Source organism: Sphaerodactylus townsendi, linkage group LG03 (genome assembly GCF_021028975.2).
Source record: "Sphaerodactylus townsendi isolate TG3544 linkage group LG03, MPM_Stown_v2.3, whole genome shotgun sequence".
Classification (NCBI taxonomy): domain Eukaryota; kingdom Metazoa; phylum Chordata; class Lepidosauria; order Squamata; family Sphaerodactylidae; genus Sphaerodactylus; species Sphaerodactylus townsendi.
The window spans coordinates 147,157,726-147,170,312 of NC_059427.1; the positions used below are offsets into that span (position 1 = coordinate 147,157,726).

The window sequence follows — 12,587 nt, forward strand, 5'->3', positions numbered from 1 at the left end:
GGGAATTGTAGTCCATAACATCTGGAGGGCCAAAGGTTCGCCACCACGGCCACATCCCAATCACAGAAACGTGTTCTAAATCAGCTTTGCATTTTGTTCACATTTCATTCAAAGGATTATAAGAAAACAGCCCAGGTGTCTCCAATGGGACACCCAAGGGCAGCCTGGCGCCTGTCAGTACATGGCAGTAGGGCTTCTGATTGGCTGTGCTAATTTTTTTTAAAGCACTGCTTCAGCAGCAGCTGCCCCCACAGAGCACTGTGTGACTGAAGGTAAATGTCAGCCATTTTGTAGTTGGCTCCGCCTCCTGCTGGAAGCCATTCTGCGGCCGCGTCTACCACCCTGTGGCAGAATCCCTGTAGGGGCCCACAGGTTCAGAAAGACTGGGGACTTCTGGATTAGACAAAGAGACAATTCACCCAGACTCCAGTGTTCAGCTTCGTGCAATATTATTGTGCTGGCAGAGATATTGCGCCACATGCCTTTGGACGAAGGGGTTCCTGACTCTGGCCTCTGAGTTTTGGCACATGTTGGTTCCTTCCTAACAAACTTTTTAGGCAACTCAAAAAGCCCAGCTGACTCTTCCCCTGCTTCCCTCTCACCCGCAAGGACGCCTGCTCGTTAATTCCAGTTCCTGGAAGTGACCCAGCATCAAAGGGCACCGCCTTTTATTAGTTTTTTAATTACTCTCGATCTTTTCATCTATCCATCTATCACATTTTTACCCTGCCCTTCATAGTAGTTCTGGGTGTGAGGCATGCACCGTTTCTCCCCACCACCACCACCATTTCTTCCTCACAACTGTACAGCGGGGTAGGCAAGGCCAAGTCTCCTTAATCCAATATTTTAACTGAAACAAGCATCCCCTATGTAAGCGGCAACCTGGAGCCAGTGATAGTTAAGAAGAAGAAGAAGAAAGAGTTTGGATTGCAATATCCCCCTTTCTCTCCTGCCGGAGACTCAAAGGGGCTTACAATCTCCTTGCCCTTCCCCCCTCACAACAAACACCCTGTGAGGTAGGTGGGGCTGAGAGAGCTCCTAGAAGCTGTGACTAGCCCAAGGTCACTCAGCTGGCGAGTGTGAGAGTATACAGGCTAATCTGAATTCCCCAGATGAACCTCCACAGCTCAGGCGGCAGAGCGGGAAATCAAACCCGGTTCCTCCAGATTAGATACATGAGCTCTTAACCTCCTATCACTACTGTCCCATCTGATCAGCTGGATTCTAATCTGGAGCTGGATTCTAATCTGGAGAACCGGGTTTGATTCCCCACTCCTCCACCTGAGTAGTGGAGGCTTGTCTGGTGAACCAGATAGGTTTCTGCGCTCCTACACGCCTGCCAGGTGACCTTGGACTAGCCCCAGTTCTCTCAAATTTCTCTCAGCCCCACCCACCTCACAAGTTGTGGGGAGAGGAAGGGAAAGGAGCTTGCAGGCCACCTTGAGTCTCCTTGCAGGAGAGAAAGGTGAAGTATAAATCCAAACTCTTTTTTCTTCTGGAGGAACAGAGGCAAGGCGCAATGCCTGTGACGGCTACCAAACCATCCCGTCAGGCTTTCAGCTCACACTACACCACCTCACCTTGTTGCCGAGATAAAGGGAATGCACAGCAGAAAGACCAAGATGACCTCAGCGTAGAGGAAAGTAGCCACAGCTGCCCACTGGAGACTCATGGTAGAATTCTTCAAACAAAGTACAGTCCGAGAAAAGGTGGGAGATTCACGGGGAGATGCAAATTATCTTGGCTGCCGGGAAGAAAAGGTATTTGATTACAACATTTGAAACGCAAAGTCATCCTTGCAGTATGAATCCAGAAGCTTCTGCTAAAGTGACCACCTGGTCCCCTTGCAGTAACCTAAAGCCTTCTGCTAAAACATTTTGACTTCAAGGCCTCTCTCTCGATCACTTCCTGCTGTAGGGTGGGGTGCCTTAAACTTTAGGCAAGATGTGCAAGAACATCTCAGCGGGGAGAAATGGGACTCACAACTCATTGAAACCTCACTAGCCCCCTTGTTTCAATACGGTCAGAACCTTCACTCCTTTCCTCCAGCGACTCAGCACTGGGGTCAGAAGAAGAGGCCGGTTCTCCTATTATCCGCACCACGTGGTTTTAGGGAAGGAAAAGGTTATTTATTCAACTGACGCGGGCCCCACAAAGACTCATCGCAAACCTGCTCAAAAACTGATAGCAGAGGAAAAGAAAAAAACCTCCATAATGTTCCAAAGACCTCAGGCACACGTGCCCACTTGACATCAGAGAGAAGACGAGTACACACCCTTTTGAGGAAGACTTCTACGTTCCTGGGTGTGGCTGGCTCCACCCAGGCAAACTGGTCATCTCACACACCTGATGCTCACTGCTGACCACCAGTTGGTCACCACGGAAACACAAGCCACATCCAACACCCTTCTTCACACTTAACAGCAGGGGTCCCCAAACTACGGCCCGGGGGCCAAATGTGGCCCCCTGAAGGCATTTATCCGGCCTGCCAGGTATGGCGGCGATGGCTCCATTCATGTGCAGTGGGGGCTCGAGGGAGAGGAGGAACCGGCCCCAACGGCCGTTGATTGCAGTTACATGATGGCACCCCCAAATCTCCATTAATTTTCTGACCCAGAGTTGGAAACCTTACACGTGGCAACGCCTGCTCCGCCCTTCCCTCTCGGCTACTCCATGTGTTGCTCTCAGGCTTTCTGTTCCGCCTCACTCCCATTGGCATCAGCCGCGGGCTGGCCGAATCGGCTTCGCTGGCTGATGGGGAGGAAAGAACCCAGGAAGATACCTGATCCTGGGTTAGATGGAGTGCTTCATTGAGCACGTTCTGCTCTTATTTTTTTTGCAGGGGAAGGTATTCCACAGCTTCCCCAACAATATTTAATTCCACCCTGTACTTGACATACTTTGGTCACTGTTCTAAAAATAGCCCATGTCAGAAAGGGTGAAAGGTGAAATCAAACATTTTACAATCATTTGTGCATAGGAATTTGTTCATAGTTTTTTTTTAGTCCGGCCCTCCAACAGTCCGAGTCACAGTGAACTCGCCCCCCGTTTAAAAAGTTTGCGGACCCCTGCTGTACACATACATGCCCGGAAAGCTATTTTAATTGATCACTTTGCATATGGTTTGCAAAAGTACACCCTAAAACCAGGCCAAAGGCACAAGTGACTTATGAAGATATAGCACCAAGATGCTAACCAGGATTGACTGCAGAGAACCCCGCCCCCCCTTCAGAGAATTTCATTGGCTTCCGGATTGTTTCTAGATCCAATCCAAAGTGTTGGCATGGAGCTAAAAAGCTGCAGAGGGTTGCCGTGGGGGTGAACCTTTGGCACTCCAGATGTTATGGACGACAATTCCCATCCATTGGCCATGCTGGCAGGGGCTGGTGGGAACTGTAGTCCATAACATCTGGAGTGCCAAAGGTTCGCCACCACCTATCGTGAAGGATGTACCCGTAAAACAGCGTTGTGAGCTCCAGGCTGGGAGATACTTGGAAGTTTTTTTAGGGCAGGGGGGTGCAAACTTTTTAAACGGGGGGCCGGACACGCATGGCAAGAGCCCAGCCGGGGGCCAAACCAAAGTGCAGCCAGTATAGGGGGGGGGCGCCATCCATCATCCCTCGACCCGCCCCTGGCGGAGCCCCCCACCCCAGCGGTCCCCGCCAATCCGGCCCTGAAGCTCCGCCGCCTTTCTCTCTCCCCCGCTTGCTGCATTAGTGCAGACCCCTCAGAACGCTTGGAATGAGCAGCGAGTAGCCAGCACCAATGCTGTTTGTAAAGCCTGGGGAAAAGGAGATAGAGAAGGGGGAGATCCGCTTCTGCCCAGCGGGCCGGATAAATGTCTTCGAAGAGCCTGGTTTGGCCCCCGGGCATCAGACCCCAAGGGACCCCTGTTTTAGGGTGGGGAGGGGCCCGCAAGAGTGGTCATTTTTTCTGCAGGAGTAGACCTGATCTCGAGTCACTTGGAGATCAGCATAATAGATCTCCAGCCTGCCCCTACTTATAAGCCTACCCCTCATTAATTACCTACTCCTCACAAATGAGGAAAGCAATCACCAGATGCAAGACCTGCTCTTTCCTCTAGAACAGGGGTCTGCAACCTGCGGCTCTCCAGATGTTCAGAAACTACAATTCCCATCAGCCCCTGCTAGCATGGCCAACTGGCCATGCTGGCAGGCATGACCGGGACTATGGTTTATGAACATCTGGAAAAGCAAATTGCTGACCCCTGCTCTAGAAAAAAGGAGCAGCCACAGCCTCAGCAAGGGCCTCTGCAGCTTCATTTATCAACCAGCCCGTTCTCAAGGTATTGAGGGGCGGTCATTTCCCCTTTTTACACGCCAAGAGACACACTTATCCTTTGGTTTCCAATTTAAAAGCGTGCCAAAATTCCAGAGGTAGAAGCACTTCCTAGGAAAACATGTTACGAAGCTTTAACATGCCAATTCCAGTTGTTGTGAACGGAGCCCAGCTATGGGGAGCGCGGTTGGAAGTCCGGTTTCACTGGACAGAAGTCCTCGGGACAACAGAAAACAGGGAGAATAAACAGGATATAGGGTGGGTGTTTTTTAAAAAAAAGGTCTAAAGAGTGCATGCAAAGGAAACTAGGGCCCCTTCCGCTGCATAAAATAGTGCATTTTCAAACCGCTTTCACTACTGTTTAAAGTGGATTTTTTGCCGTTCCTTTACAGCTTCAAAGAGCACTGAAAGCAGTTTGAAAGTGCATTATTCTGCATGTGCGGAATGAGCCCAAGGGGCAGGGGGGATAAAAAGATACGGAGAGCAATTCTAAGCAGATTCTTCAGAATCCTACTCAATGGGACTTAAATACCTGCAGATATTATTAGGTCTGGACTGCAGCCTTAACCACTGTTCAACTGCTCTGTGCAGAACCTATGCAGTGGTCTTTTGCTTAAATTGGAGAAGAGTATCCACCACCACCATGAGGTTGCACTGACAGGAAGAGCAGCAGACACAACCTGCAGAGACACCTGCCCGGAAGAGACTCCTCAGAAGAACTGAGTTTCAGCAAGAGCGAGAGAGTTCCTCTTCTATTTTGTTAAATAATTACCAAGCCTATGCAGACATGTGGAAGAGCACAGAGCACGCACATGAACTGCCAGGGCATTAAAGGTTTTTTGCAACAGTCCCACAAGGTTTCTCATTCCACCGCGAAGGCAGCACATAGGATCTTGAAGCAACCCAGAGTCGTGGTTGTTTGGTTTTCCTTACTCCCACCCTCCGTTTTCCTTAAAAAGAAACACCAGAGGCGAGGCAGAGGGGAAAAACCTCTGCAACTGTTGACTCCGTGAAGGGCCACGTTCAATGCAGCCAGGAGGGAATGAAGGAAAGGAAGCAACCCCCCACATCCGGAACGCAACCATCAAAGTAACCAAGGCAATTGCTACTAATGCATGGATATTAATTCGTATAGTATGCCAATAAAGGTATTATAAATGCAAATTCAGTTTTGCTGCTGGTGTAACCCTCCAAATTCAGTTTGCTGCTAATTACAGCTTACACAATAGGCCCACATGATGATTCAAAAAAGCATGCTTTGTGTCAATTCCACACACACACACCGGTGTTTTCCACAACCCAACAGTTATTAGTGCAGCTCTGGACTACAAAGGAGTCTGACCTACAGCACAACATGTTTCTGCATGCTTTGAACACTCCAGCTTAAGTTTCTCCTCAGCCTCAAACAAGGCAAGCCCACAGTTAGACATAAAAGCCCCATAGTTGACTCTCAGGGTATTTGCAGTGGGGCCCATTTCTAAGCTTCCTGTCATTTTCAGGGCCGGCCTGCTAAGCGAGTCCCCGCTGGTTTCTCCTCCTCCAAACAAAAGGCTGGAAACCCATATCAGGTAACACCCGATTTGAGTTTGAGGCTTCACCTTTTAACAGTTGCAAACAGAGCATGACGGTGCAACAGGCGCGATTTCATAGGCATTTGGCAAACGCCAATCGTGACTTGGCCACAGGGCCCTTCCACAGTTGGCTCACCTGATTGTTCCTCCGCCCCCTGCCCCACCTGAGAGCCCCAGCACACTTGTGGGGCCTGACCTACCCTGGAGAGGACCACAGGACTGCATGGGGCACAGAGGCGTTCCTCCCATTGGGCAAAGTGGGCAGTTGCCCTGAAACCCTGCCAATAGAGGGGCACCAAAAAAATGCAGATGGGATTTTTTTTGAATTTTCAGTGTTTTTTCTGTTTTTGGCCTGCAGGAGGCACAGTTTTTAGGCTAGCAGCACCAAAATTTCAGGGATTTTTCAGGAGACTATCCTGATGATATCACCCAAGTTTGGTAAGGTTTGGTTTAGGGGGTCCAAAGTTATGGACTCCCATAGGGTGTGTCCCCATCCCCCATTGTTTCAAATGGGAGCTAATAGGAGATGGGAACTTTTTTGGGAATCCATAACGATTGAACCCCCTCAACCAAACTGCTAAATATGGCTGTAGTATCATCAGTAGGGGCTCATAGAAAGATACTGTGAAATTTTTGGTGCTGCTATCTATAATAATTTGCACCCCTGACAGCAGGCACACCCTAAAATTTCCCAGATTCTCCTTTTAAATCCACCCCTTCCTGCCAATGCTTGTTTTTTCTTTATTTCTTTCTTTTATTCTTTCCAATACCTAATAAAAAAAGGTTGTTTTGTGTGGGGGGGGGGCATGAAACTGAGGTTTTGCCCAGGGCTCCAGTTTGCCTAGGTACGCCACTGATGGGGCAAAGCCCACACCAGCCCCACAGGTTTGCACATGGGGAACGGAGCAGGTTCCACCCCAAGTCCCCGTATATGGCAGAAAAGACACCAAGGAGGTGGAGGTCTGGGGATCCCAGGCTTTCTTACTTAGTTGATCACTGCACCAGTGCTCTACTGGGTTAGCCCCAGTTCTGAAATGTGCTGGGAGGGCATTATGGGGGGGGGGGTCGATGAAGTGAAGATCTTTAAACGGCGGGTTAGGTTGAGGGTAGTTTCTTAAAGCTGTCTTTATTATGGCTTTAAGATTGTTTTATCTTTTATTATGATATACCATGATAATAATTATTGTATTATTGCATGAAAGGGAAATCAGTGCAAAGCTAAAGTCAATTAAAAATAAATACATTGCAGCTCACCAGACGACAGGAGAAAATGCCAGGTGGGCTCTAGGGCAGTGGTAGCGAACCTATGGCGCGGGTGCCAGAGGTGGCACTCAGAGCCCTCTCTGTGGGCACCCGCAAACAGAGTCGCCCCCCTCCCCCACACATCTAGGCTGGCCAGGGCCGCTGGGCTCGATTATTAGCATTAAACCTAAGACCTAGTTTTGGGGAAGCAGTGTAGGGAACCCTGTTAAGCGCTGTTAAACCCCACTGATTTTCATGCGAAGAACTAAAGCGCGATCCTTTACCTGGGAGTAAGCTCGGTTGCTGGCAATGGGGCTTGCTTCTGAGTCAACCCTTCTAGGGTCGTGATTCACCCTTTGGAAGAGTTGCACGGTTGCTTCAAAGCAAAGCCACCGACTACCACCAAGCTTACTCCTGAGTAACGCACGCCTCGGGGCCAACCGTTTCTTCTAAACTAAAACCTCAGTATTAAATTGCCGTGTTGGCACTTTGCAAGAAATAAGTGGGTTTGGGGTTGCAATTTGGGCACTCGGGTCTCGAAAAGGTTCGCCATCACTGCTCTAGGGCATTGCACCCGACAGCAGCACCCTTCCCAAGCCCCGCACCCAAATCCCCGGGACCGTCCCAGCCTGGAGCTGGGAACCCTCCCCAGCAAACTGAACGTCAGGACACGTGTTCCCAGCCTGGGAAAACTGGTGCAACGGGAATGCTGCCACCCCAGCCACACCCCACCCAGGAATCTGCAGACACGTGAACGCCTCTCCAGACGTAGGCGAGGAAGAAAGAAGCGATCCTAGGGTTGCTGCTAAGCGCCCCGCTGCACCCCCCACCCGCCCGACCAGGGGCGCCGCCGCCGCCGCTTACCAGCCTCCCGACCCGAAACTAGCGCGCACCTCCGCGTCCACCAGCGGAAATAGGAGGTGGCCGGCCATGCTCCGCCCCGAGGACCCTGAAGGATTGGGGGGGGGGGGGAACCAGGCGGCGCCCAATCCCAGGCACGCACGCATCTGGGGGGGTGGGCCGGAAGTTGCCCGGGCATTGCAACAGCTGGGCCTGGGGTCAGCTGTTTGCAAAAGCCCCGCAGCCCCGGGGAAGCAGGTGGTGGGATTAATTCGGTGCAGCCGGGGCGGGGCCTTGCAAAGACTTCTCAGCAGCTGTTGCTGCTGCGTTGCACCGTTTTGCAGGGGCGAAGTCGAGTTGCCCTGGCCAGTAGGGATTCCAGCCTCCAAGGGGGGACCTGGGGATCCCCAGAAATACAGCTCGTCTGCAGATTACAGAGATCTGTTCCCCTGGAGAAAAGGGATGCGTTGGAGAGTGGGTGCCCTACTGATGCCCTGCCCTCCCCAGCTTCCACCCCCCCACCCCCCCCATCTCCAGGAGTTTCCTCGCGTGGATCTGGCAACCCTTGGCATGATAATTCCTAGCTTTGGTAGTGCTGCGGGTCTCAGCTCTTAGACCCTTCCCCTTGCGAGAGGAGGTACAGTGTGGTCATGTAACCTCAGCTTGTGGGTTCTGTGGGGCAGTACTTGGGAGGAGTTGCAAAGAACCACATTTAAACAAAACAGTTTACTTCTCTTTACAAATAACATTAAACACCAACATTTAACATTACAATTCAAGGTCCTGTTCAGGTTTGCATTTCAAGTCCTTCTAGTTACAGTCTACTGATACTGCCAGAGTCCAATTCTTCTTTGCAAGTGGGTTGGCTCCTGAAGACTCCAAGGGCTTGATGAACAGGATGCAACATGATGAAGGTTTCCAGGAGAACTCTCACCCATTACCACCACAAAAAGAAACCCTTAACAAGGTGTTAAGGGCTGATAGAAATCAAGGTCCGAGTCTGGTAGCCTTCTCTTCTCCAAAGAGCTCTGCAGCCTTTCTGCTGCTCTGAGTCTCCACCCCCTTACTGGTTCAACCCATTCTGGGCATGGGGGTTACAGTCACAGTCCAACAATTGGAGCAAATCCAGATTTAAGCAGACCTCACGATTTAAGATTCCAGCAACTTATCTCTGACTTGGCCCAGTCGGTTGGTGATTGCAGTTTGTTCAGCCACGTGCCAGGTTTTTAAGGATTGCAGCAAATCTTCCTCTATTGATCTGGCAACCCTAGATATCAGGGGCACGCCCCTTCCTCAGCAGGGGTGCCAGCCTTCAAGTGATGGATTTTGGGATCCCTTATGGACGTTATCTCCAGGCTACAGAGATCCCCACTTCCGCTACAGAAAATGGATCTTTGCGTTGGAGAATTGGGCTCAACAACAAAATTGCAACAGAGAAGCTCTAATTTAAAAGAAAGGGCTAAAGGCTAAGAGAGAAAACTACAAAGGGTAGGAGAAATTTAAAACTTATCTTTAAAAGGTGGAGGAGCTCAAAGAAGAGCGACCGCTCGGCACCAACCCAGCAGTAGTACTCACTTCCGCTACAGAAAATGGATGCGTTGGAGGGTGGGCTCTCTGGTATTGTCTTCCACAGGTTCTGTCCCCAAATCTCCAAGAGTTACCTGGTCTGGCAACCCTAGATACCAGATGCATCCACCTAGGGCAGTGATGGTGAATCTTTTCGAGACCAAGTGCCCAAAATTGCAACCCAAAACCCACTTATTTATACTTAAGAAGTGCCAACACGACGAATTTAACCCGAATACTGAGGTTTTAGTTTTAGAAAAAAGCAGCGGTTGACTCCGAGGTGTGCATTACTTACTCAGGAGTAAAAGCTTGAGTGGTAGTCGGAGGCTTTGCTGTGAAGCAACCGGGCAACTCTTCCAATGGGTGAATCACTGACCCTAGGAGGGTTTACTCAGAAGCAAACCCCATTGCCAGCAACTGGAGAGCTTACTCCCCAGGTAAAGGATCCTGCTTTAGTTCTTCGCATGAAAATCAGTGGGGTTTAACAGGGTTGCCTACACTGCTTCCCCAAAACTAGGTCTTAGGTTTAATGCTAATAATCAAGCCCAGCAGCCCAGGCCAGCCTAGATTGGGGGGGGGGGGCACTCTGTTTGTGCGTGCCCACAGAGAGGGCTCTGAGTGCCACCTCTGGCACCCGTGCCATAGGTTCGCCACTACTGACCTAGGGTGATTTAGGGATCTCTTGCAATTACAGCTCATCCCAAGATTACACAAATCAATTCCCTTGGAGAAAATGGATGCTTTGGAGGAAGACCTAGAGGTGGGATCCAACCAGTTCTCACCACTTCTCTAGAAGTGGTTACTAATTTTTTTTCTGAGTGCCGAGAAGGGGTTACTAAAGCAACCTCCCTGCCCAATAGGGACTGGAGGTCCGCGTGCGCGGCAGCACCACTGTTTGAAACCTACCACTGTTATTAAAATTTTTGGATCCCACCACTGGGAAGACCCCCCCACCCCCGCGCGCCTGTTATCACAAGAGCAAAAACGCCCACACTGGCGGTGGACTAGAGGGTGGGAAGTAGGGATACCAGCCCCCAGATGAAACCTAAGGAATCTGCCAATCTAGATTTGACCACCCTACCACATTCCCGACCCGTGGCTGGGGGCGAAGGCGATGTGGCAGCCAGGACACCCTGGGACCGCAAACCCTCTGGAACAGGAGGGAGCAGCGGGGCAGGATCAATGGGGCAGCCACCTTTGACTTCACTGGGGGCCTGTTGAGCCAGGTACATCTTGGCGGGCAGGAGGGACAGTCCAAGCCAGGAGAAACCAGACCGCTGGAATAATAACTCTTATAAATAGATGAGTTTGGAGCTGCTTAGTTGCTAAAGCTGTTTGATAATGGAAATCCATGGTGGGCCAATGTAAAGTGAGCTTTGCAAGCTGAGACCTTATGGGTGCATGGACGCAACACGCTCAGCATGGCGTAGTGGTTAGAAGAAGAGACGTTTTGGATTTATACCCCACCTCTCCCTCCTGCAAGGAGACTCAAAGGGGCTATCACACACAGGGTGTGACAGATCCAGTGATTGTCTCCATGGTCTCCGGTCACGTTTTTTTTTCCTTCCAGGGAGAGACGAACTTTGTCCTGAAGTGATCAAGGAGTCCTAGGATTGTAATAAAAGAAAATGTGCAACTTCAGCTAAAAAAAAAAAATTCTGAAGGAGGAAATGCAGTTCATAAATGCAAGCCATGCAAAAGTTAGCAAGTGTAAAGCTGACTGTGAATGTGAAAACTGAGTTGCCTGGTCACTAGATCCAGGTGGTGCTCCTGGAATGGAAACTCATCTTCTGACTGCAGAGATCTGTTCTCCTGAAGAAAACTATTGCTTTGGAGGAGGGACTTTATAATATTATGCTCCCCAAGGTGCTTCCCCTTCCCAAACCCTGACCTCCCCAGTCTCCACTCCCAAGTCACTCTGAGTTTCCTAAGGTGGAGTTGATAACTTTATAAATCATCCAGCCACTGTCAAATTCGACACACTGTATATCCACTTAACCTCCTCCAGCCAAAGACACAGTTAGTTAACACAAGAGCTGTAGCTGCATTATTAGAACCATGCGCTTACTTTTACAAATATGGAGCAGCAGTGGCGTAGTGGTTAAGAGCAGGTGCATTCTAATCTGGAGGAACTGAGTTTGATTCCTGCTCTGGCGCTTGAGCTGTGGAGGTTTATCTGGGGAATTCAGTGCAAAGAGTGCATTCCCACACATGCCAGCTGGGTGACCTTGGGCTAGTCACAGTTCTTCCGAGCTCTCTCAGCCCCACCCACCTCACAGGGTGTTTGTTGTGAGGGGGGAAGGGCAAGGAGATTGTCAGCCCCTTTGAGTCTCCTACAGGAGAGAAAGGGGGGATATAAATCCAAACTACTCCTACTCCTACTTTTTCTTTTTTCTTCTTCATAGGGTTGCCAACCTCCAGGTGAAGCCTGGAGATCACCCAGAATTATTACTGTCACCCACACGACAGAGATCAGTTCCCCTGGAGGAAATTGCTGCTTTGGAGGGGAGGGCATTGTAGGCTATTGAGTCCCCTCCTCACCCCACCTCCCCCAGTCTGAAAATCTCCAGGAATGTTGGCAACCCAGAGTTGGCAACCCCAATCCCAAACTGCCTTTTTAAATTATAAATCCAACCTCAGAACAAAGGAGTCTGTTTTACAGATAAGCATCAATACAAACTAAAGAAAAGCCACTTTATTTCTAATGCTAGACAAAAGAACACCCCATGCAGGAGGACCCATAGAGATTTGGGGGTAGAGCGGAACCCGGCCCGCAAATGGCGGCGATTAGCCGGAAGTAGGGCTCTTTGCTCTGTTTCTCTATGGTTGCTGTTGCCGGGTTTGTTTGTTTTTCCGGTCCGGCAGGCCTGATGTCAGCCCTTGAGCGCTTTAAAAATATAGGCATAAACTCGCCACTTCCGCTCGGGCGACCGACTTGCAAAAAAGGGGTCAAGTCTTTGGCGTGACTTGGCGTTTGCATTCCTGAGAAGCAGCTCAAAGGATTTGCATGCAATGATCTAGAACAGAGGTCTTCAAACTATGGCCCTCCAGATGTTCAGGAACTTCAAT

At 50.2% G+C, this 12,587-nt stretch overlaps 1 protein-coding gene across 1 annotated transcript in view; it reads right to left on the minus strand.

Moving 5' to 3' along the window:
• The window catches only part of BCAP31 (B cell receptor associated protein 31), an 88,000-nt gene extending 79,911 nt beyond the window's left edge, over positions 1-8,089 (minus strand). Inside the window, exons 1-2 of the mRNA XM_048490931.1 lie at positions 7,977-8,089; positions 1,581-1,744 (exon numbers count right to left, since the gene is read on the minus strand). Of these exons, the coding sequence (XP_048346888.1) occupies positions 1,581-1,672 (92 nt within the window). The 5' untranslated portion in view covers positions 1,673-1,744; positions 7,977-8,089. The remainder of the gene's footprint in view (positions 1-1,580; positions 1,745-7,976) is intronic.
• Positions 8,090-12,587: the final 4,498 nt, after the last annotated feature.